The sequence below is a fragment of the Nannospalax galili genome, unplaced genomic scaffold, assembly GCF_000622305.1.
Source record: "Nannospalax galili isolate Female #2095 unplaced genomic scaffold, S.galili_v1.0 scaffold32, whole genome shotgun sequence".
NCBI lineage: Eukaryota > Metazoa > Chordata > Mammalia > Rodentia > Spalacidae > Nannospalax > Nannospalax galili.
In genome coordinates, this window is record NW_008335297.1 from 3,333,907 (window position 1) to 3,359,475 (window position 25,569).

At 49.7% G+C, this 25,569-nt stretch overlaps 1 protein-coding gene across 3 annotated transcripts in view; it reads right to left on the minus strand.

The window, feature by feature from the left end:
• Window positions 1-452: 452 nt before the first annotated feature.
• The window catches only part of Snx29 (sorting nexin 29), a 524,875-nt gene continuing 499,758 nt past the window's right edge, over window positions 453-25,569 (minus strand). For all 3 annotated transcript variants that reach the window (XM_008829910.3, XM_029562003.1, XM_029562004.1), the window contains 2 exons: window positions 21,459-21,598; window positions 453-4,575 (listed from right to left, as the gene is read on the minus strand). In XM_008829910.3, coding sequence (XP_008828132.1) covers window positions 4,446-4,575; window positions 21,459-21,598 — 270 coding nt within the window. In that variant the 3' untranslated portion in view covers window positions 453-4,445. The remainder of the gene's footprint in view (window positions 4,576-21,458; window positions 21,599-25,569) is intronic.

Below are 25,569 nucleotides of genomic sequence, written 5' to 3' on the forward strand. Positions count from 1 at the left end.
GCCCCCCCCCCCCCCGCCCCGGCCTGCTGTTCTTTCAGCTCCCATCGTCCTCCCTGACATCTGTGATTATCCACATGGATGACTTTGGAACAGAAAATCTTTGTCCATCTACCTCACCTTGAATCGAAATTTTGTTCTCTCCCTGCCAAGCACCAGGTATACAGTAGGTGCCTAGTAATAACTTGTTTGTTGAATAAGTGAATGAACAGAAACCTGTTTTTTTTTCTGGAATAGAATTTTGATTCTACACCTCTTATTTACCAAGATCTGCCTATTACTATAAGTAACCCCAAATATTTAAGGCTGCTATTAGTTGAATTGAATCATGCCATTTAAGGTGTCACGTGAAATGATGAGTGAACTTTATAGAGCCTTTTTGTGATGTGTATACAGTTCCCCTAAACCCCTAGTTGTTGGGAAAGAATGGAGACAAAGAAACCACACACCCAGTGCCTGATTTAGAAAATGTTGCCATTTTTATCTCATCACCGAAAAGGTTTCTTTCAACCAGATTGTAACAAAATTACCACAGTTTATTCCAAAGAAAATTTTAATACAAGAGATTTTAGAAAATTAAACATATTTGTTTAAAAATTCTATTGTGTAAACCTTAACATAAGAGACGGGTTGGGATACCACACACTTGGACTCCTGCAGACTTCTGGGCCCTATGCGCCCCAGGTTCCAGACATGTGGTTGCAGAGGCCAGGGACCCTTCTGGGGTAAATGGAGATTTTCCACTAGGGAGGTCTTCTCTCTCCCCTGGAGGTTCTGGCTCTTCGGGTCTCTTTCTAGGTACTCAGCCAAGCCATGGTCCCTGTGCAACCCACCATCACATGTCCTATGTCCTCTGTCCAGAATCTTATTGGTGGCAAAAGATCCCTCCAAGTAGACAAGTGGGCTCCACTGGCAGGTAGTAGAGCGGAGCAGGCTGGAGGGGAAGGTGCTGGCCAGCACGGGTTGAGCAGAGAGTGGTAGGCACCAGTGAAAACCAAACCTAGGGCCTCAACACACAGCTATACAGCACTTTCTACAAGTGGGGCTGCTAGTCTGTGGGCAGCTCAGATGTAATCATCTTTAGGTTTTTACTTCTTTAAAACCTTTGGGTATGAGGAAGCCTGTTGAAGTTGGTGGTCAGAACCAACCAAAGGTAAGGGTTCTGGGACAGCTGCTGCAACTGTCACAGGCAGGCCCTTGATGTGGCTCATAGCTCAGGAGACACGATGGCCAGGTGTGCTCCAGTAAGTAGATGGGCCTCGGGGTCTGGCCTGCCTAGAGCCAGGAGGCCCAGCTACTGAATTCTCCATCCTTCAATCCGGTAGCTGGAATTTTACCTCAAAAACATAACCAAGACTGTGTGTTATAGCAACAGTGAACTCAACTTTTTGGCACAGAAACCTTAGATAAAATATACAGTGCTACAATTGTGCAAAATTAGCACAGAAGCCAACCCGAACAGCAGATATTTAATGTTAGCTTCACTGCACAATATTGTGAAGACTGTTCATTACAATCGACCTTGTTTGTGAGGAGGTGCCTGTCTTCTGGTCACATGCCCCAGGCCTGGAGGAGGCCCTGGTGTGGGTGGCCATCGTCCCTAGTGGGAATATTGCACAATCAAGACCTTTATTGCCTTGGGCATGAGGTTGTCCCTTCGTGGATGTCTCCTAGCCAGCGTAGGAGGGGAGGGTAGAGCACAGACAGGGCACGTGGTAAGAATGCTTTTAGGTTGTCCTGGGTGCTGCAGATCCAGGCCTCTCTGGAGAACCTCGACTGGGCAGGGCTGGGTGGTGTGTGCAGAGGTGAAGGCCGCAAAGTGAAATTCTGGTGATGGCCACTGGCCTCTGCCTGAGAGGCCAGCTGTGTTTTTAAGTTGCACGGGAAGATGGAGCTCCATCCCCTTGTGGATCCAGAGCAAGCAAGACAGGAGCCAAGGCCTAGAACAGTGACCCATTCGTCAGGATGTGCAGACTGTTCCAAGAACGGAGTTTAGTGGCCACAAGCATGCTGAGGTCATGGTTAGGTTCAGGGTTAAGAAGCAGTTTCCTGAAGAGGTGGAGTTGAGTCAGATGGGTGGCCATGGCAGCTCTGAGTTCCTTTCTAGAATTTGGGCCTCACGTCTGGGGAGTTCGATGGCTCTGTTATCAAGTGGACAGAAGGGAACAGCCTTCCAGCTCATAAAATCCACCCCACACTACTCTGAAAGTTAAAGTTCTGAGGGGCTCATACACCCTTGTGGGGTAATGTGAGAGCAGAGACCTAGAGGTGGGGATGATTCCAGGATATCCAGTTTGGATACAGGGCAGGGCTGGCCTGTGGCTCTGCAGAGAGCCTAGCATGTGCGAGGCCCTGGTTTCAACCCTCAACATGGGATAAAAAAGGTGTGGGGTTGGGGAGACAGCAAGCAGTCAAGGTCTCCCAAGTGGGCTCTGGAACCCTGCTCCAGTATTCCACACTGTGGAGGGCCTGGGCATGTTTTCTGTAATTAAGTCTTGAAAAGATACTGGCTCTGGGTGCCTTGTTTGGGGTTTTAGTTTTTGTTTTTCCCTTTCTCAGCTTTAACTGCTTGTGTCAAAGGTGAAAGGAGGTTTCCTGTCTGGTGTCTGAAGTGAGAGAGACCAGACTCCAGTGATGTATGTTTGGGCCAGGTGACCTGACCCCAAAGCCTGCTGCTCGGCACTGTGGGCAATGGGAGATGTGTGCAATGGCAAGGTTTTTTTCTTTCTTTCTTTTCTTTTTTTTTTTACAGAATGTGACATAGAAGTACCTCTCAGAGTCTTACAGGGCTCTGTTTGTCAGCAGGGCTGTGTATTGGGCCTCCGGGTCCAATGGCCCAACCTATGCCCTGGGTCTTAAGTTCATGTGGAGCCTGTGGAGAATGGCCGCTTGGGGGGCAGGCGGAAGGTCCACAGGAGCTTTCTAGGGCCAGGAGGACTCTTGGGTTCTTTGTTTCCTCACAAGATGACAGAGGGCCTCCCCATACCACCCCCAACTCCTGCTGCCAGTCATGAGGACCAACAGGCCTGCCTGTCTCACCTGGGCATAGCCCACCTGACCCAGGGTGCCCTCCAAAGTCCAAGCTATTGAGGTGCCTGTTTCCCTGAACCCTAAAGAAGTTCCTCTGGCTGACTGTACGTGGCACCAACCTTCCAGGTGACCATCCCTGGGTGCTCTTTGGACAAAGAAACATCCCTGTTCCCGTAGGCCATTTGCCAAGGTCTCAGCTTTGAGTTGAGGTCCTTCTAGCCCACTCAGTCTGCCTTCCCCATGGAGATATGCTCAAACTACTGGCTTCACCACTGGTTACAGATAGAAACACATGTGGCTTGTTCCAGAGCCCCTTCTGTACACTCCTCTGAGCTGCACCTAGACACTCAGGGGCTTTGAGATGGAGATGGTTCCGTGGTTCCAGAGATTAAACTGCTGACAGTGCAGGTTCTGCGAAGCGGAGGGACCCGGGCTGGATGGTCAAGGAGAGTGGGGGCTGCCAGGCAGTTGGTTTTTGTTTCACTCCATGCCTGTGAGTCCTGGTCTCTAGGATGATGCCCTGAGAGCAACAGGGGAATATCCATCTTGGGGCCATAAGGCTCTGCTCCCCATAAGACCATATTTGGGGACAGTCTGTGCTAAACATGCTTTTGGGGACAGTCACACTCTGTTCAGTGCTGGCAGTGGATCTGAAAGCCCAAAAGGTCTTTCCCAGTGGTGTCCAGAGCCAAGTCTCCCCATGCCCTGAGGTCATGGCCATTAATTCTGGGACCAGGCATGTCCTTCCCATAGTCACCAGGCTGCTTCAGGGCCTGGCATGATGGTGAAGCCCCTCAGGTCTAACCAGCTGCTTTTGCTGGAGTGGCCCCAGGTGTCCTACATGGCTGGTGCTTTGTGGAGCACAGGAGGGCAGGGTGAGTTCTTCAAGGACAAGGTCACTAATGACTCCTTTGCCAGGTCATAAGATGTCTGCCTGGAGTAAGATGCCTTCATGAGCCATGGGGCTGGGTGTCTAACACCATGGGGAGAGGGAAACTCAGGAAGGAGATTTGTCCACAGGCTGCAGCAGGCAGTTGTGGTAGGAGAAAATCCAGGAGAGTAACAGTCATTCTAGTTCCCACACAGGAAAGTGTCACAGGTGGCATCAGAACACTTCCACCCATGTGACAAGCTGGAGTTGTGCATCCAGGACATCCAGCCCAGCCTGGCACCCATCGTGGTAGAGCTAGAGGAGGTGACAACTAATCCTGGCCACTCTGGGGGTTAGTGACAGTGTCCCCATCTGTGTCTGTCCAGTGAGCAATGCCTTCTCTAAGGACAGGGATCCAGCAGCTAAGATAGACCAGTTTAATCAGTGGCCTGTGGCAGCAGGAAGGGTGTGCTCTCTGGGGGGACGTGGTTGTCATGCCAAGGTGTCGGGCCAGCTGCTGTGGCTGGGGTCTGGGATTCCATTGAGGTCAGAGGTCACCACTCTGGGGCTCCACATTGCGCATCTCCTTGGGGTGTCCACGGGACAGTTTGGGGAAGCGGGAAGCCACTTTGGGCCGGCTATTCTTGTTCAGTGGTTCTCCAGGTGGGGTGATGTCCCTGTAAGACAGGAGGAGACTCAAATACAGCTCAAATGCAGATGATACAGATGGGATGAGACCAGCAGCAAGGTCACAGAAAGGGGACAGTTTCTGGCCAACTCCAACTGGTCTTCATACTGCTGTACATGTTTCCCACTTTGTAAAAACCCTAAAGGCCTACTAACCCCAGCTGTGTCTGAGCTAACTTCAAGCCACTGTGTAGGAACCTGCTCTGCAAATGAGTTCACCAGCTAGGTGCTCTGCCCCATTTCCCTTCAACCCCCAGCAAAGCCTCATTACAAAGCCAGAGAGAAAATGTGAGAGAACCCTATGTTCAGAGCTGTAACACGTGCAGCTGAGATGTTCAATGGGCACCTCTGCTGGCATTCATACTAAGTGGACAGTCTGGGATATGTCGGTATTTGGTGACCAGGACAGTGTTAGCACTGTGGGAGGGGCTGCTGTGAAGCATGGGCAGGCCCAGAGCTTGAGCTGCAGGTCTGAACACTTGTTTGGTGGATGGACCTATTTTTAGACTCGCAGAGTCAGGGCTTGGGATGACCGGAAGCCCCCTTGGAACAAGGGAGGGGTGTGGGGTACCTTCTCAAAGCTGTGTTTTGGCTCTGACTCCAACAATGGGGACTCGCTAACACTGGCCATCAAGTATCTGCCCACTAGGAAAGCCTGCAGCCACTGCAGCCCACAATGACATGGCCTACTTTGGTGACTTGTAAAGAAGGACAGCTATCACTTAAAGCAAAGGTGGGGAGGGACACGCTATAGACAATGTGGGACACGCTACAGACAATGTGGGAAAGATATGTTCATCTCTCCATCTGTTGCACACACATAGATACTTCTGGGTCCCCTCACAGACTCTGCCCAACTGAGTGGATGGTGGGTTCTAACCACCTCAGCTGCAGCTCTGCAAGCAGGGACCAGGGCCTTTCTCAAGTTCTGTAGAGGATGAGGAGGTAGAGGCCATGGAGGTTGTGCTCAAGGTGAGAGGTGTTCACATGAGGAGCAGGTAGGGCTCTCTCCATTTCCTATTGGGCACAAGCACTGCAGGTGAGAGAGGAGTCCGCTACAGGATGAATGTGAATCCTTGCCCTATAGTGAGAGAGGGCTTTACAGCGAAAGCAGCCAGGGTTCCTAAATAGATATGAGGGGGATGGTGGAGGGGCCCTGGTTCTACCTGGCTCCCTGTGGCATGCACAGGTCAAGATAATGTAAAAGCAGTTCTAAAGAACTCCAGGTGTGGTGGCACCTGTCAGCCCAACAATCCTACCATGTAGGACACACAGATACAGGGGAAGAGTGGGAAACAGGATGAGCAGGCTGGAGTCTGGGAAGCATGGCTGCCTATCCTAATCCCAGCCTTAGATGGGTGACTCTGGGTGATGTCACTTCCCACAATAATGATGCCAGTGCTCAGAGTGGCTCCCCACCCCCAGACTCTAGGTCCAGAAGGCTTTAAGGTCACCTCAACCTGTGGTTCTGAAAGTCTAGGAACAGATCCATCCACAGATCATCACACCTGTGTTTACAGCTACAGCCTGGGTTCTGGGCCCATCCACTCCACATGGCAGGTAGGGGGTCACTTAGAATGCCACCTGACCTTGTGTGCCCTGAGTTCTCATGCACAGCCCCCAGGCCCTCCACCGGGCATTTCCTGTGGTTCCTCAAACAGCATCCTGAGGCCGGCTTCTAGGGACAGTGTGGCTGTGTCTACAAGCCTCTGTCTATAACCTCAGTCTCCTTTGCACTGTGAGTCCACGGCTGAAGGATTTTCTGTTTAGTCTGCTAGTATAGACAAAGCTTTACTGGAACATGGCTGGCCCCATTCACCTTCCTGCTGGCTGAACTCACACTGCAGTGTGGAGGTGAGCAGCTGCAGCACAGGCTGAGTGACCCTCAGAGCTGCAACCATACCTGGCCCGAGCCCTGTCTACAGTGAGGCTGGCAGACCAAGGCAAGGCCTGATATATCGGGACACCTCTTCTCCCTCACCAAGCTGCAGAGTTGAGATGGGGGTGCAGAAGAGGACTCTATAGCCCATGTCTGCTCTGCTGCCTGGTAGAGAAGAGGGTCCTTGTTCTGAAGGAGAGACTCGGCCAGCTACTCCCCTAAACCATCTCACTCAGACCTCGGGAGCCACCTGCCAAGCAGGTGGTGAACACTGAAGGTTACTAGACAACCAGGTCCAAATCCTACAGGAGGTGGCTGAGCTGATACTCACACTGGGGTCTGTTCTGAACTCACAGAGCAGTGGTTCTCAGCCTACGCTTGCTTTAGAGTCACCTGGGAGTGTGTAACAGTGCTCAGGCCAGGCTGCAAAGGCTCAGGTGTTCACTCGGCAGGCATGGCCTCTGGTTCTTTAAAGGGCAGAGGGTTGAGAATCATCATGTAAAAGGAACTGAAGCACTTAGGGATAGTCTAGAAACATAAAGCCCAGCAGACATGGCTCAGGACAAAGGGGGGCTTTTTGGTGGACTGGCAAATTGGTTGAACAGCTAACTTTGAGAAGTGATTTCAGGCTGTCCCTGGAAGAGGACAAATGCCAGAGGTCATTCTGGGAAGGGGCACTGAGTGCGTCCCAGTCCTGGCAGCTGTGTGCCACTGTCTTTTCTTCATTCCAAACGAGGCCTCCCCTAAGAATCAAGGGTCACTAGGGCCAGAGGCCAAGTACCAACAGCCCACAAGACTTGATTCAAGGCACAGGCACCACCTTCACATTTAAAGCTCATCTCAAAATGTATTTCCACTTAAATGCAACTGGGACTTCAAAGCCGATTTCAAGAAAGATGCTATTAGGCCAAGAACTTTCCGACAGAAAAAGCTCCCCCCACCCCGCCCCCAAGGTGAAGAGATACAGCCAAAGAGATTGCTTCCTCTGCCTTCCTTATCTCAGCTCTTCAGACACCTGTACTTTTTCAAATGTGTTATTTCATTATTTCCTGGAATAGGTAATGCAGAAAATGGAACAAAACTTTTTTTTTAAAGTACAGGGGTAAATGTATAAACGTTTAAGGTGTGTCCCCCAGCCTGGCCTCCAGACAACTGTCTTTTTTTGAGCTATCTACCGCATGTTGCATTTACGTGCACACAGCTGGGTGTGGAGATTATATATATATATAATGCTTACATACTGTTCTGCTCACGAGTTCTAAAAATGGGAAATACACGCTGGGCCGCCTCCTGCTTCTTATGCAATGATACATCATTGAGCTTTTCCACACTGCTACATGAACATCAGCCCAACATTCTGAGGGGAGCTTGACAAAGCCTCCTTGTATAAAGGGTCAAGCCATAAGTATTTTCTGCTGGGGGGAGGGTGGTCATAGCTCTACCCTAGCAGGATAGAAGCTATGGCAGGTGTGGGGGTAAGTAGGCATGTGGCATTTGGTCTGTGGCAGTTTCCTGGCCTCTGCTCTAAATGTTTTTCTTATGGTCCTGATGATGAATTCCCGGGTTCTTTGTACACTGAAAATAATCTACCTCTGAGCCACACCCAGCTTACACTCCTGGGTGTTAATCCCAGCAGCTCGGCCACATGATAAGGAGGAATTGAGGCTGGCTACAGGAGCACAGGGACATGAACCAGCTTTTCTCTTGGCTACAAATGCCAGTCACCTGCCTGTCAACCCAGAGCAGCATCAAGGACTTAAGAGGGCCAGGCCCTAGCTCTGATGTAAGGTGATTTAAGCAGCTTTGTTCTCCTTCTAGACATGTATATATGTCAAGGGTGAGGAAGTTGTAAAATTGAGGGGCATGCAGGGGTTTTAGTGCCAAGTTCTGGGTTCAAATCCCTCCTCAAAACAGACATAGCTACCAAACATCTTGATGGGCCTGGCACATACTCACGGTGAGGAAAGTGCTGTGTGAGATATAGACTACTATGAAATTTCCCTTCTGTGTCCCCATGTGACCACCCCAATCAACACAGAACTAAGGCTCTGCTGACACTCCTGCAAGCATGGCCACATGCTCCCAGTTCCCAGGTGGTCCTTGTCTGCCCCCTCCCTTGATCCTTACTGTCAGACTCGCCCTGATGCCTTCAATTGTCCCTTCTGGGTGGCCTGCTCTGACTGCTTGACCAGTCAAAATATCCTGTTTCCAGATGACCTGACACACCTGGAGAGCAGGGTCTCACCTGTCCTGATGATATAAAACCTCAGCAGGTGTGCTAGAGAAACACTTGCTGCCCAAATGATCACTGGCCTCGGGACCATGGGTAGGCTGTTGTCAAAGATGACATGCCTCGGCGGGAGAACACTCATCCCTGCTCTTCATCTTATGAGGTCACTGGGTACTACCCTGCCCCAGGTCACATAGTGAAGACCAGAAGCCATGGAGCATTCAACAGACACAAATCCTTTCATAACTGCAGCTCTGCTTCAATCTGCAGCTGTCTGTGCTATGCTGCAGGATGCGTGGTGATTGTGCAGGGAGTGTCTGTCTGCAAATTAGAGATGCCTAGCCTATCCCACCCCGTTGAGGCTGAGTGCTCAGATATGAAAGTAGCTGTTCACCTTACAAGATCCTGTTCCAGGCCTCTGAGGAGCCTGAAGGCCTAAACCTCTGCCACCTTAAAGCACAGTGGCAGCAGTATTCTGGAGACATGTCACCCTGTATTAGTCAGGGTTCTCCAAAGAAACAGAACCAGTAGAATGAATATATATGTGCAGAGATTTATCAGCTTAGCTCACAGGATAGAGTCCGAGTAGCCCAGCAATGGCTGCACCACACTGGAGAGGCTGAGAATCCATAGTCGCTCAGTCCACGAGGCTGGATGTCTCAGTAGTCCCAATCTGGCGCTGAAGGTCTGACAAATTCCAAAAGATCAGCTGGTCTTCAGTCTTTAGCAGCAAGACGAACTCACCAGTGAGAGAGAAGGCAAGCAGCAAGAAGCCAGGCGTTCTCCTCTGCCTTGGTCTTTTATACCGGCTGCCATCCGAAAGTAACACCACATTTAGGGTGTGTCTTCCAGCTTTAGGTGATCCAATCAAGAAGATCTCTTTCATTTCAGTTAATCCCAGATCCAGTCAAGTTGACACCCAGAATTAGCCATCACACACCCCAACCAGGAGCAATGTCAAGGGAACCAGTATCCCCTAAGTGATGGGACTCCCCTGAGGCTACCTTGGCAGAACCAGAACTGAGACAAGGACCAGCCAGCCCAGCCCTTGCCTGAGCCTGCTTAGTGAGGCAGAACCCTCTGTCCCAGCTCCTCTGCTTAAACCTAAACACACATCAGTGTCCTAGAGACCATTTCCAATGTTGCCTAAAATGACCACTTTGGTGAAAATTCTTTCCTTTCTTTGAGGGGAGTGACCAGGCCTGATATCCTGGAACTCTCAGAGCTATAAGTGGGGTGGGGACTGGATCTGTACTTCAACCGGGGTCCATAACATGTTGATGGAACTTCTTCAGGGGCAGCTGGGCCTCAGGTGTCACAAGTTAATGAAAGTGGAGAACAGCACCCCACTGACACCCAAACCTCAGCTTGGCTCTCTGCCTGCTGCCACCCTGCTCAGCTGCCCTGGGGCCTGTGGCTTCTCTCTGCCGGCTGGGTTCACCAGTGATAAAGCACTTCCCATTCCCACCTTAAATGGGAAAGTCCCTTTTCCTATGGAAGGACATAAATAGTTCTGATTAGGACAAGGTTGGCCAGGAAATGGGGAGGGGCCAAAGGAAGGACAAGGCTGTTGGCCAGGTGGCAGTTGATGATATCACCTCAATTGGTGGGATCTGTCACCCTCTCTGCTCCTCTCCTGGGAAGGCAGCCTGAATTTAAGGTATGTCTCTTGGGAAGGTCCCCAGGCAGGAACATGACTCCTATGACCCAGTGCTTTGGAGTTCCTGTGACACCCAGTGGACAGGTGAGACCTTCAAGCAGCAAGTCCTCTAATTCAATGCCCTGCATATTTCCCATGCAATAAATGTGAGGCAGAAGGATCCTGGACCTGATCACAGCTCTGCTGTGATTAAGCTTAATCTGTGATTAAGGCAAAGCCTTAATTTCTCTAGGCCTTGAGATCCTCTCTTTAATGGGGACATTTTTCACTTTCTAGGGTGTTGGTGAGGACTGAAGAAAGCCTGGGACTGCACCCAGTGTCATTCAGTCAGGATCTCAGGGGTTAGGCCACATTGGAGAGGCATTGCAAGGACATCAATGCATGTTGGGCTATAGCTCCCTGATACAGCACTTGCCTATGTGTGCAGTGCTCTGGGTTCCAGTCCCAGCATTGTAAAAACCAAACCAAAAAGCCACCAAGAGCAGCAATTGTAGGACCCAAGGACATCAATACGCTGGGCTGGAGAGACTCTGCCTCCTGCATTTCACAGTCCTTAGTGCTTATGTGGGGTTAAACACAGCAAGAGCTGTGTCAAGGCGTGCAGTGCCCATAAAGGCCCAGTGACCATAAGCTGCAGCATGGCTTCTGTCTGTAAAGACCCACAAGGGCAAGGTCTTGTCTCACTGTATGCTGATGCCTGGTACACAGGAGGTGCACACCTAGCACTTGGCTGATGTAGCGAAAACTCCATTCATCCTGCAATCCTGCTCCAGTCCCCAGAGACTCTTGGCTGTGCCCCAGTGGTGCTGACAGATCCTGGGGTGAGCCAAACAAGCCTGGTCCTCCTTTCTAATGCGGGGGCCAATTTGAAACCTTTGATTTCCATGTGTTTTGAGAGCAACTCTAATCACATGTGACGTTTCCTTTCATAAATGCACTTGCATGGAAGGTAGCTGCTTAAACGTCTCTAATTTTCTCATCATGTTTTCTTCATTTTCAAGTCAAAACAACAGTTTAAATCACAGCAGTCCTGTGTTTATTGGGAAATAGATTTTCCCTCTTGTTCCTTGTAATTGTTTATAATTACCAATTGATCAATCTGATTTTCAGTTTCCTCACAGTACCCTCCTTGGTCTGAGCGTGGGTGACATGGTTTTCACTATGTGATACCTACTAAATGCCTGTTCCCACTCGTGACACCAATCTGCATCATCACACTATAAGGTCATGTTAGCATCTCCACTTTGCAGGTAAGATACAAGGTACAGATGGGAGACTTGAACCTAGGTTGGTCCATCTTGTGCACTGAGGTTTTGGGGGTCTGGACCCCAGGCATTCAAACTACCATCCCAAGGGAACCTCATACCTGGCCTTTATCATCAAACAGTAAGTACTCCAGTGTTCCCTGGGGCTCAGGCCCCTCTCAGAAGTGACCTGACCCACTGAAGTTCATATGAGTAAGAGCTTGGGGTCAGATAAGGCCCACAGCCATTGTTCAGAGGCTGTCCCTCTGACTGAGCTTATATCCTGGCCTCCTAGCAGCCTTGCATAGACTGTGACAGTCCACGAGGTCCTACAACACCCGACTTGGGAGGCTGTGGCACTGCGGTTTATGCTCTCTGATGGCAGGGGGCTCCCCAAGACCTTGGCCATGGAGTCTCACAGCCATTAAAAACCCAGGCCTGGGTCAGTTAAGCTGAACTTGGTCAAGTTACTTAACCTCTCTGAGTCTCAAGTGCCTCATCTATGAACAGCAATGGTGACAGTAAGTCTACTGACTGGCTATAGCATTCAGCAAGAGGCCAGGGTTAAGAGCTTGGGTTTTAGAATCACCTGCTGTGTAACTCACAGCAAATCATTCCCACTCTTTAGGTCTCATTTTGCTGCCCCTGTTGAAGGGTGAGTGGAAAATCATTTGTGAGTGGAGCCCACCTCACAGCTGATTGACAAACACTAATAATTGTCTGGAGGCCATGCCTATGATACGCCATCTCCACACCAATGTTCCATCAAGGCCCCAAGGCATAACCTGGCATCTTCAGAATAAGAGCCCAGGGCTTAAAGAGCTGCCAAAGGTGACCAGAGGATCTGTATAACCCTCCCCCTCCCCCATCAGTTCTTTCCAGCAGTCTGACCATCAGGAGACATCAGTCCCCTCTGGCTTCCAGGCCATCATCAACCTCTCTTCCAAATAGAAAGCAGTCACTCAAGTCCCACATCACGAGCTGGGGGAGAGCTCAGCTCCACAGCTGGGAAGCTGACTTGCTCACCCCATCACTACAGCCATGAACCCACTCCTCACCATGGCTGGCACTGCTAAGGAAAGACCTTGCCAGCTCCAGGCATGTCTGAGGTACCCCTGAGGAACACTGAGACATATCTCACTCTGCCAGGGACAGTGAGGCGGGCTGTGCAGGAGGCACTCCTACATGTGAGGAAGCTCAGCGAGGGTAATGCAGCACTAAGGGTATCGCAAGTTCCTCACACAACCTGTGACAACTGAGCCTTAGACTCCAGTCCCCAGTGCATGGTCATGTTGTCCCTCACTTTGTGAGTACCGTGGGCTGAGTGCCCACCTCTTTGACCTGGATGTGGCCTGATAGGAACCAGCTGGAGCCCTACCAAGAGGCCAGCCATGCCCAGGGACCTCCCAGTTTATCACCTGAGGTGGGGGCAGTGTTAGGATTTTGGGCCACCAAGTCCTGTGGTCTATGTCTGTTATACAGCCGTGCAATGGCAGGAGAGAACTGGTGGCCCAGTGACAACCACTCTTAGTGGTCACTCCTAGATAGCATTTTCAAAAGTGTGGAGGGAAATCCAGACTTCTGTGGACTGCCCAACCCACTTCAAGGAAAGCTGTCACAGGGTGGATGACACCGTGGTGGGACAAGGCGGCTAGGCTGGGCTTCTATGTGCTGTGACTATATGTCTGATTATAGGACTTTTTTTTTTTTTTTAAACCCCAAGTTGGCTGGAGGTTACTGTGCCCAAAATAACCTAATCTGTTTCCCTTTCTCCAAACTGAATTTCCTGAGGCTCCAATGTATAAAAATAAAAGCCATGAAGTAGGGCAGGCAATTGTGGTAATATCTAAGCTGCCAACTCCTACTGTTTGGGGACTTAAGCGAGACTTTTAACAAAGAAGTAAGGCTGTGACTGTAGTCAGAACAGCTCCCCCAGGCTGCTGTGTGATGCCACAGGCACAGAACCACTGAGCTTCAGCTTGTCCACTGTAAGGAAACCTATCCACTACGCTGCCCCCTCACATAGGAGAAAAGAGGGTTCTCTGCTGGGGAAACCTGGCAATTTGCTGCCCTGGCTCTGCAATGAGGGGGCAGCCACGGGGTGTGAGCATCGTCACATCCTCTATCTCCCAGATCAACAGGATACTGTTGGAGGAAAAAGGGCATGTCTGTGGCCTGGACTCGGGGGGTTTACATGGACCTTGGTTAACATACTTGCTGTGTGCTATTCACACCTCGGAATACCACACTCACTCGAGCCTGGACATTAGCTGTGCACACACTCCTGCCGCTGACACCGAAAGTGTCGTCAACTACAAGCGCTTGCTCTGTGCCGGCTGTTAAATAAATGCCTTTATGTATCAGGCACCTGTCCTGTCTTGCAGCAGGGGAAACAGGCACAAAGTTGGTAAAGGACCGATCTGAGACTGCAGAGTTAGTGACTAGGACATGGTCTCAGGTCATGCCACCCTCTGTCTCCACAGATGCCATTCCCTGGAACCCTCAACAGGAAAAATCTCTAAAGGGCCTCATGCCAGGCGGCAACAGCAAGGGCGTTTCCTGTTATATTAGTAAGTTCTCAACCTGTCTTCCAGAACAAGCTGGTGAGGAAAATACCCACAGCCCTGTCACAGCAAGCTCCCAAGTGTAAACACAAGAAATCCAAACAGAGCCCTGCTCTTCCTTCCTCCACAGGCGGCAACCTGCTCCAGCTTTGAGCCTCGCTTGCTGAGCTGGAGAATCCTGGGCTTTGAGCGGAGCGTTCTAGGGCCAAAGCTGGACTTCCACACATCCTCTTCGGGTCACTTTAAATACCCTGGGCATGTTAGACCAACAAGGGACACAAAAAGGCTGTGGCTCCCAAGCAAGCTGGCTAGAAACAGGCAGGGTCAGGTGCAGTATGAAGCAGGCATCTGAGGCTGGACTCCACAGTGGGGTCTGGGCTCCAGATTCTTTCCTTCTCCCTTCTCAGCCTCATCGCCAGCCCTTTCTGGAAACCTCTATTTCAGGAGTGATCCCCAAAGTAGGGGGCATGTGGAGGACCTTGGACAGCACCAGACAGAGGCCCACAGGGATCACTTGGAGAGGCCTCTAGCAGACACAGCCTGATCCCAGGGACCTTCCACGGGGAGTAGTCACCTGCCCTCACCAGGCTTAATTCCAACTTGGGCTACAGGACCCACAACTGAAACCCTCAACTTGGCAATGGCCAATAATTTGGTCTCCACCTGGTGACAGCGCATGAGGCCGCAGAACATCATCGGCTCAGCTCATGTCCTTGCTCCCACACATCCCAGCTGGGGGGACATCTGGCTAGGTCACTTCATGTGGAGAAAGAACAGCAACATCATCCCTAAAGGGAAGAAATGGGACTCGATGACTCTGAGAAGCCCACCTAGTTCTGGGTATCTGGCAGGGTGAAGAACACACCACTGTCACCCCGTCTCTCTTGCCTATGGAGCCAAGCTGGCTCCACAAGGTCCAACAAGCCCATTCCTCAGAGACTCTCAGCACAATGCTGTGGCCAAAGGGCTCTGCATCAGAACAAATTGCCCACTGCACAAAGAGAGCCTCCCACACCTGTCAGTTCCAGAATCCAACCAGACGGAAAGGCCCTGCCCACAGCCTGGAGGTGCCTTGGCTTCCCCTTTGCAGTCCCTGCTGGCTGGCTCAGGGCAGCCTTGCACTGCGGAGGGTGGCAGGGTTGCCACCACAGTTGTGTCATGCCACCTGCTCAGTGAGGCCTTTGCCAACTTGGCAACCCAGGAGGAGGACAGCTTGCTATTTCTGATGCTCTGAGCCTAGGTGTTAATTTCGCAGCTCATTCACACAGAGGAGGCTCCAACCCTGACAGTTTCCTCCCAGCTTTCCTCTGCCTGCCTGGCTCTGCGCTCCGCCCATGTCCCCAGTGCCCAACCTCCACCATCACTGCTTCCAGCTCTTCCCTCTTCCTCTGGGCACCTTCCTTACCTCCCTCCTCAGTGATTCGCACAAGTCTGCTATTCCCTCACGTGTACTGGGAACTTGTGCCCCAAAGCATGTTCCAAATTCCTGAGAGGACTCTTCGGGATTTCAGATGCCAGAATGAGAGAATTGGGAATTCCCCAAACCAGAAGCTATTCTTAAAACAGCCTCAATATTTGTCCCTCATTATTATAGCACAGTGACTTGTGCAATGATTAGAAAATACTAGCTTTGGTGAGACTTACACAGAGGGTCAGCCAAGAGCAAATAACCAAGCCATAGAGAACACCAGCAAACACTATCAGCCAAAATAATCATGTACCATCTGAACCTCCCAGCAAGACTACAGCACACAGGATCATGCTTCTAGAGCCTATTCTTGCAGTTACTTTCTGGTAATGTGTCCTATGAACAGGAACGTGTTTGTATGCATCTCATTTGCAAACATGACCTGTGCAGCAGACAGAGCAGTGAGTGTAACTTTGATCCCAACATCATCCTGACTCATACTGGAGACTGAGACGGTGACCGCTGCGCTCCTACTTGCCCTTCAGTTTCTGCTGACCTTGACCTTCATGTGGTGCGTCTGGCTGGGTTCTTCAACCCAGGAAGTGTGGACTGCTACTGCCTGGCTTTTCCGGGATTATAACACTTGTCCTTCAACTTCTTGGCTTATTTTTCTGGAGATCTGACACTCACAGAAATACCAGGAAGGCACTGACATGGGTGCCAGCTAAGACAGTCTGATTCATACCTCCTTTCTCTCCTGCTTCCAGGTCCACCTGCAGGGCCTCACAAAGGTCAGTTTCTAACCCATTTGCTGTTTCCACCTCCTTTGCTTCCTGTCCCCTTGACCCTCATCTACCAGGCAGCCTCAGAAGCTCAGCCCATCCTCTTGTGCCCCCTGGCAACCCCTCGGCTAGCTGTCCTGTCACCTACTCAGCCCACCTTGCTGCCTGCTGAGGCTGACTGAGTGACAGTGCTGCACATACCTGGCTCTCAGATATTCAAGAAACTTGCAGGTGCCTTTCCTCCCCTTTCAGAGGGTCTTGGGAACCTGTGTTCCCCTTTCCTCCTGGCCACTATAGTCCAAGCTGTCCTCCCTAGTCTGTGCTGCCATGAAGTACTCCTGCACTGTGCTCCATTCATCCACTCTCCACCCTGCTGTCAGCACTGTGTTCAGAGACCAAGGCCGACACACTGTCAAGACCAGAGGCCATCGGTATCCCACACAGCCCGATTACAGAGCATATGTCTGTTCATCACAGTAGCAGATGTGGAGGTCCCTGCACTTTGCAGCCTTTTTGCACATCTGGAAAGAATGGCTGTCCCTTTTGCACCTGTCGAAATCCTACTTAATGAACTGGTGGAAGAAGTGGGCTCTGTGATATCAGTCCAAACCAACACCACACAGGTCCCCTGAGCCAGAATGGAAACACATCCTACAGAGTCACCTGCAGGATATGGAAACCCCTTCATGTTCACTTAGGGCAATGGTAAAATAAGCTCTGAAATGGCCATTACAGAGAGACTTCAACTTAAAAGGGCAGACAGCAGAAAAACATAGAGCTTGGATCTAAGCTAGGATCTCTGCACATTTACAAGGAGTCAGGCAGGGATTCCAGGGAGTGTGCAGTGAGGGGGCTGTTCACCTCCTGTTCAGGACTTCAGGTTTTCTCGATGCCAAAAGACTACCACTTGCTCCAGGATGTCTGTCTCCCAGTTCCCTGTATGCTGGTGGAAAGGCTACATGTGCATGTGTGAACATACACATGGTGCTTATTGTGCCTGTGTTAATGTTCTCAGAGCTCGGTGCTTATATGCTCATGTGACCACTCTGCGAGGTAGGTACTATCACTGTCTGCATTGAACAGATTATGGCACTGGGGCCTGGAGGACCTTAAGTGACTTTCTTGCACCATGATGGAGCTGGAATACAATTCTGCACACTGTGCTTTTGGACTCAACACTCTGCAAAGGAATACTGAGTACATGTGTGAGGGGAGGGAAAGGATATGCAGGTGCAGCATGAGGGATGGAAGAAGGAAGGGAGGAGATAAATGAGCACTGCCTTGCAACACAGTGGCACTGGAGGGCTCAGTCGGGGGCTTACAACCTTGCACTTAGCCCAGTGCCTCTATCCAGCAGACTTGACTAAACAGAGACCTGAGGACAGAGGCTGCCTCCTGCCCCAGGCCAAACAGGAGCTCCTTGGGCAGCTAATGGGCACCAGGACATAGCAGATAGAAGCCAAGAGTCCAGCAGGACAGTGCCTACCCTGGCACATACCCCTCACCCACAAGTATTAATAATTACCCTTATTTTCAGACCCTGTCTACTCCTAGCTATGTGGTTTGCACTGTGGTGACATCCTGAATTGCATCATTGCCCTTTCCAGTCACTGGGCAGTGCTGGGGACTATGGAGCCTAGAAGGTTCTTGACAGTCCACCAAAGCAATTCAAGCTAGAAGGTTCTGAGGGGGCACTGCATCCTTCCTGCTAGCAATGCCTTTCGAGGCGAAAGCTTAAAGTGCGTTCAAGTGAGTCTGGGCAGGACATGGGGCAGGCCACTGCATCCCTGGGCTAAACTTAACTGCTCTCTGGGAGAACGAAGCTCTTCTCATTTCAGCAGAAACTATATTTAACAGTGTTCAGAGTAACGGCAGCAGTGGTGGGGGAGGTGGGAAGAGGTTCTGCTAAACCACTTGGAAATCTGTATTGTGACCTACATTATTCTGCCTTTGGTCCATCTCACACTCCACCTCCTAGGGCATGGCAGTTTCCTAGGGACGAATTACTCTGCAGAAAATTATTTAATGACATGTTAAATGACAGCCCAGCAAATCATTGAAGCCACCTCATGTGCGTCCAGTTCAGAGTGAATTCTCAGAGCCCAGGCTCCCCTCATTAGCGGCATCCAACTTTCCCTCGGGATCTGAGAAAGCCTCTGTAGCAGGCTACAGTCCTCGGGGTCTACCTTGCTCACAAGCTGCAGGAGAACACAATGTGACCCTGCTAGAGAGGAGGGTGTTGGGACTGCTATCCTTCTGGTTCCCTACTTGGGGGCAGACTCTGACACCCCCATGTGCCACACTGACAGAGTCCAAAATGGAGAAGAAACCCACTGTCCTAGTTTCTGCGTCAGAGCTGCTGGAGGCACTGGCAAGGAAAGGAACAGAGGCTGAGAGGTGGACCTGCTGATTCTTCATTCAGATCTAAGGGGATGGCAGGCTTCACCACAGTACTGATAAAGGGGATGGCAGGCTTCACCACAGTACTGATAACTGCAAAAATGCCTGTGCCAGCAGGACCTAAGACTGCATAGCCAGAGAGCTTCCAGGAGTCTAAGGAGGATACCCACCAGCCAATTCCTCCCAGCAGTTCTGATCTGCCCTGACCCCCCACCCGAAGGGATGAGACACCAGCATAGGAAGTTAACAGGACCTGGCTCTCAGAACAGACAGACGGCATAGAACACCAGCAAATGAAGCCTGGGTGACAATCGTACATGGTGTCTCAAGTACACCTATATGGAGGGACCCTAAGCACAGTGGCCACAAGCCTGGGCCTCACCTTAGGCATCTATAGAGCCAGGCAGGACCTGTGAGTATGTGATACTTATGAGCATGTGAGAAACCGGCTGGATTAGTATCTAGGAGACAACAGGTCCCAGGGCACAGGGCCCCTGATGGCCAAAGCCAAGTGCAGTGGGGTGGGAACAGAGTGAGACTAATCTTATGTTCAAGAGAAGGCTAGCATCTCCATTTTAATAAAATGAGGAAGGGGACAGGAAATTGAGGAGTTGGGGGGAGCTGCGAAGGATGGAAATGGTACGAAGACCATATTTATGATGGTCACAAAAAATTTAAAAATTAAAAAACATTTAAATTTGATACCATTTAGTTGTTTTATAATGACTACTTCATTTAAGAAAAACGAGAAAACCTCATTGTCTGGCCATATCAAAAATGGGGATTCAATCCACAGTTTGTGGGTTTTCTGTGTTCAAAATGGTGGGTGACAACACTGTACTGCCCAGGATACCCACATTCTGGAAGGGGCCCTGGGGTCAGTTGGGTGTCCACTCTGGGTCTCACTTTCCTCATCTGTAGCATAAAATATTTTTTGTATGGAGCTGGAGAGATGGCCACACTGGCTGCTCTTGCAGAGGACCCAGGTTTGAATCCCAGCACTCACATGGTGGTTAACAATCATCTGTAACTCCAGTGCCAGGAAAATCAGATGCCCTCTTTTGACACCCACGGGCACTGCAGGACATGGGTGGACTTACATGCAGGTAATACACTCATACACATAAAGTAAAATTAAAGTATTAAAAAATATTTTGTGTAGATAATTATAGTCTGCGGTTACAAAGCCTTGTGGGATTGGTATTTTAAGGCAACTTTGTATGATTCCACCAAATAACACAGAGCCCACCTAACATCCTAGGAAAAGCAGATAAGCCAGGGTGCAGCCAGGCCCATGTAACAAAGTGCTGTCTCAGGAGATGCATCCATGAGTACACACTAGAGGGGACCTGTATGATCCCCAGTAAACATTTGAAAGAAGCAAGGGCCATCTGTGAGGATGCATAATGGTAATGCTTTAAAGGATGTCTTTCCTTTGGTTTTTTTTTTGAGACAGGTTTCCCTGTAGCTACATCTGGCCTGAAACTTGCTATGTAGACCAGTAGCCTTGAACTCACTGAGAGAGCCACCTGCCTCTGCCTTCCAAGTGCTGGGATTAAAGGTTTGCACCACCAGTCTGGCTTAAAGGATTTATTTCTTTAGCCCAGATGTGTCTGTGTATATGTCTCAGCGTATTTGTGTGTCTGTGTATTTGAGCTTGTATGGGTCTTTATGTGTATATGTGTATGCCTGTATATGCGTGGGTGTCTATGTGTGGTTATATGTGTAGTCTGTGTATAGCGTATTTGTGTGTCTGTGTATTTGAGCTTGTATGGGTGTCTATGTGTGGTTATATGTGTATCTGTATGTCTATGTATTTGTTTTTGTCTGTATGAGGGGGTGTGTGTGTCTCTCACTGAGAGAGCCACCTGCCTCTGCCTTCCAAGTGCTGGGATTAAAGGTTTGCACCACCAGTCTGGCTTAAAGGATTTATTTCTTTAGCCCAGATGTGTCTGTGTATATGTCTCAGCGTATTTGTGTGTCTGTGTATTTGAGCTTGTATGGGTCTTTATGTGTATATGTGTATGCCTGTATATGCGTGGGTGTCTATGTGTGGTTATATGTGTATATGTATGTCTATGTATTTGTTTTTGTCTGTATGAGGGGGTGTGTGTGTCTCTGTGTGCTTGTATGTATATGTATGTGGGTGTATGTGTGTTTAAAGTTTGCAGAGGTGGGAGTGAAGAGTGTTGCCTTGGGTCTATCACTCTAACTTAGGAAACACCAATACAGACCATTTCAGTTTTGGGATACCTCAAGAACCTAACCAAAAAAGAAAAAAAAAAAGTATCTTTCCTTTGATCAAGTTCTACCCATGTGGGGGTCAGCAAAATAGCTTATTGGGTAAGGACACTTGCTCTCAAGCCAGATAGCCTGAGTTTGATCTCTGGGACTCACATAGTGGAGGGAGAGAACTCCTACAAGCTGTTCTCTGACTTCCATATGTAGTCTATGGCATGTGCACACACACAAATACACAAATAAATAGAACAATTTTTTTTTTAGATCTACCTACGTGTAAAGCACAGTTCACAGACACCAGGTCTCCAGAACACAAGGTGGACTTCCATTTCAGCAGCTTCCAAGGGCCCCCCTGGCTCCACAGCATCCAGGATAGGGCATAAAGCCAGGGACTCCCTAATATCCAAAGGTGCAAAGAAAGCAGAGCTCAATGCCCAAGAGCATACCCACATGACAAGTACTCACACAAAAAAGGGCACCAGTTGCACCAGGGTCTCCTTCTTGGGGTTGGCGGCAAACTCGGGCACCATCTGGATGACCTTATTCATGATGCTGCGCAGGTAACTCTGGAGCTGCTTCCGTCGTTCCTCCACGAACTTGGCATCCTGAGAACACAGTTTTGTGCTTGGTATGCTTGTGTCATCAGCTCAGGAAAGACCCCAAGCAACATGCACCCATCAGTTGGCACCAGCCAGAGGGGCTTGAGTGCAGTTCAGTGGTAGCACTTGCCTAGCAAGTACAAGACCCTGGGTTCCATCCTCAGCACTTCCCACAGGAAGGTGGGACTCAATAAAAACATTATCCAGAGGATACTGACATGTGCAACTGACTGCTCTCCACAGCTTCACATGTATTACAGCAGCTACCTACAGGCTTGTGACACTGTTGTTATTAAGCACAGTCCTGAAGTCAGGAACAGTGTCCAGGTCAGTCACCACCACTGGAGAGGTGCACAGAGGCTCTGTACCCCTCTCTTCCCAGCCTTACTCTATCCTGTGTCTGTCTGGCCTTCATAGACAAGACCAGCTCCCCAGACCTCTGGCCTATGCATGATGCAGGCATTGCTTGGGGCCTGTGTAATGATCTGCTGCCCCACACTGACACTCCCAGCCTCCTCCCTGCACACCTCTTTCCAGGTGAGGCTTGGCTCATGACAAAGAAGTGTGGGCAATGTGGGTACTATCAAAGACTTCCTCTGAGAAGGTGGTACTCTGGGCAAAAGAGCAAGCGGTGGCTCAGTGAAGAGAGGAAAGAAGGCCATGGGGGAGCAGGGACAGTCTAGCCTCACAGGAACATGAACAGAGTCTAACGGATCATACATAACAACTGAAGAAACTGGGGCCTAGAGCAGAGCTCCACCCTTCACCCAGGAGACCATGAGGGTGAGCACTTTGCTCCCTGAGCCAGCACACAGCCATCTCAGCAGGGGCTCAGACAATCTGTCCAATGAGGTCACGTGTTCACATGGCACCTAGACAACCCTCCTTGTGCCCTGTTCTCCAAAACAGAACTCTCACACGGGTTGGCATTAGGAAGAGAAGACACAGATAACTGCAGACATAATAACATTTTCAGCAAAAGTCCATCCTATAGTGGAAAAGGCTGGTCTTAAAGTACTGAGATAGGCTTAGACTAAGAAATTACTGTTTGTTTGAAATTCCAGTTTCACTAGATCTTGTGTGTTCTGCAAGCCTCTTCCAGGAGGAAGGAGGGAATCGCCTGCCAGCAGGGACCCCTCAGGGCCACTACAAAGTCAGCCCAAAGCTATACTGATAAGCTACCTCAGCGGGGACCTTTTTCTAGTGCTGTGGGCTGCTCCATCACTATCAGTTCAGGCCCAGTCCAATTCAAAAATCTTCTATAGCCTGGTGGGATCAACATGGGAGAGACTCCTCCAGCCTAAGCTGAAGCTACATGGCCTGTGCTCACTGGATCTGGATGCCTAATTCTGTTCCTTGGTCTCCAAGCTTAAACCCTCATTAAGTGATTAGACATTCCTCCTTGGGAAGGGGCTAATGTGCCCCATGAACCCTGAATAGAGCTACTCAGGCCTGGTTCTTAATTTGCATGAGAAACCCTCAAGGCCAGCTCAAGAGGCTTTTCAGCTAGAAGATGAGGAAGGAGCTAATCAGCCCTGGAAGGAACCAGGAGAACATTCTGGACTTAGATGAGCATGTTCAGGACACTGTAATCACAAGAAGTTAGAGATGGCGCCTTGCTGGTGCCCCTGGGGTTGCAATGAGCCACAGGTGAATGCTCAGAGTCGGGGCCGGACAATTCCGCCATCAGCCGAGCCTGCCACTATGTCAGCTGACTCGTACCCCTCTTACCCTGGTTCCACAGGCAGCAGCAACTTGGTAGACGTAAGGGTCTCACCTGGAGCAACCCCAAATTCTTTCCTAGCACCTATTCCTGACAAGAGTCAGTGCCTGGAAACCCACACTATGTCCTGCTTGAAGAAAATCCAATCCACAGCAACCTCAACTGTCAAACAGTGTATGTGAGTAAGTGAATGGGCTGGTACATGTGTATGACCATGAGAGGCCAGTGAGCAACCTTGGTAGTTGTTCCTCCAGAGGTACTGTCCACCTTGTTTTTTTAAGACAGGGTCTCCTAATCCTCCTGACTCTGCCTCCCCAGTGCTGGGATTACAAGCATGTGCTACCATGCCCAGGTTTGTTTGTTTGTTTTTTAAAGAATAAAGATTATTTTCTTCTACTTGTTCTTTTAATGTGGGTATGAGGGATTGAACTCAGGTTCTCATGCTTACATGACAAGTACTTTACAGACTGGTATAACTCTTCAGCTCCTGCTGAGCAGTTCAAACCTGAGCTGTTCAAAATGATCAACAGCACATGTCAAGTCTTCCTCATGCCCTGTGCACAATGCATCACAGAGACTGGTAAGAGGTTTCAGAAAAAGAACTAGCCAAAGGCCCTAAGCAAGGTGGCAGCTGAGCACAGACTCAGTTCTTCAAGGAGTAATTTCAGCACACTCCCTGCTCAGAAGACCACTTCCAACCTACAGAAAAAAAGTACTCTGGTTTCCTCTCACCAGCTGGCACCAGTTTTCAATTCACAGACATTCCACTTCCTCCTCAGCTTTAGCAGAAGCCAACTAGTGTCACCTCAATGAGGCAGGCTGCCTGGGCTCCAGCCTCAACCATGGAATTACTGCCAACAGCTTTCCTCCTGGCCCTCAGCCTAAATCTCCCCATACCACAGAGCAGGATGTGATGGAGTGGGGGGCAAAGGAGATTGTTCACAGGGCAACTCAGAGAGGGCTGAGGTCTTTTCTGTAAATGGTCACATTTTTACTATATTATAAAAAATTAAATATGTGCAAACAGAGAAAATTCTCACATGTCCCCATAACCCCTTGTTTGTACTTGCTTTGTCATTTTTATCTTTTTACTAGGGGTGTTTTGGTGCATGTGTACATGCATGCGAGGGAGAGAGACGGGGGCAGGGGCGGGAACTGGGGTCTGAACTCAGGGCTTCATGCTAGGCAAGTGCTTGACCACTGAACTGTATCTCCCTAGTCCATATAAAGGTGTGTTAAAGCAGTGACGTGTGATGCACAGGCCTGTGATCCCAACACTGGAAGGTAGAGGCAGGAGAATCAGAAGTTCAAGGTCAGCCTTAGGTACACAGAAAGTTTGAGGCCAGCCTGTGCTACATGAGACTCTATATCAAAAATGAAATAATATATAAAAGATAAGTAATTATAGCCGCATGACATTTCATTGTTAAATAATTAATGTGTATTTCTTGAAAATTAGGAACATTTTTCTATTTAACCAAACACTATTATCGCCTCTAACAAGCGAATGCTCGTTGGATGCTGATGTCTCAAAGTTCATTTGTACTGTGAAGTCTGAACTTTCAAATGAGTCCGCTGCTTCTGGAGGCTTTTCTTATTTCCTGTTTCTTTTTTTGAGACAGGATCTCATTTTGTAGCCCAGGCTGGCCTTGAACTCACAGCTCCTGTCTCAGCCTCCTGTGTGCTGGAATTACACCAGGCCCAGCTTCTTTTTATGGGTGGTTGGGTATTACTGAGTCAAGATGGCCTTGGATTTGTGATCCTTCTCCCTCAGCCTGCAATCCTGGTGCTTCTGCAATGCCTAGCAGGTTGCAAGGCATCCCAGAAGCTAGCAGTTCTCCAGCAGATCATGGGACACTGCTCAGAAATGATGCCCCCATGTGGGCATCATTGGGTGGCATCTGCTCTACTCATGAAGACAGTCCCATAATTTTACAAATGCTGTCAGGGGTCCAACGATGAAGTGCGACCCATAGGCCTGTGTTGTGTGGACTGAGCAATGTTTAAAAAGGTTACAAGAGGTTTCTTACAAGCCCAGTTCCCTGACTTCCTTTTCAAATAGAGCAGCCCTGTTCTCTTGTCTTCACAGCACCTGCTGGCCACTCCCTGCACTGCTCTCCTTCCTTCATGGGTTTCTCCCCTACCCTATCATATGGTCCATACAAGTTGGGCCTCATCTATATCTATCTACACACACACACATACACACACACACACACACACACACACACACACACACACACACACACACACA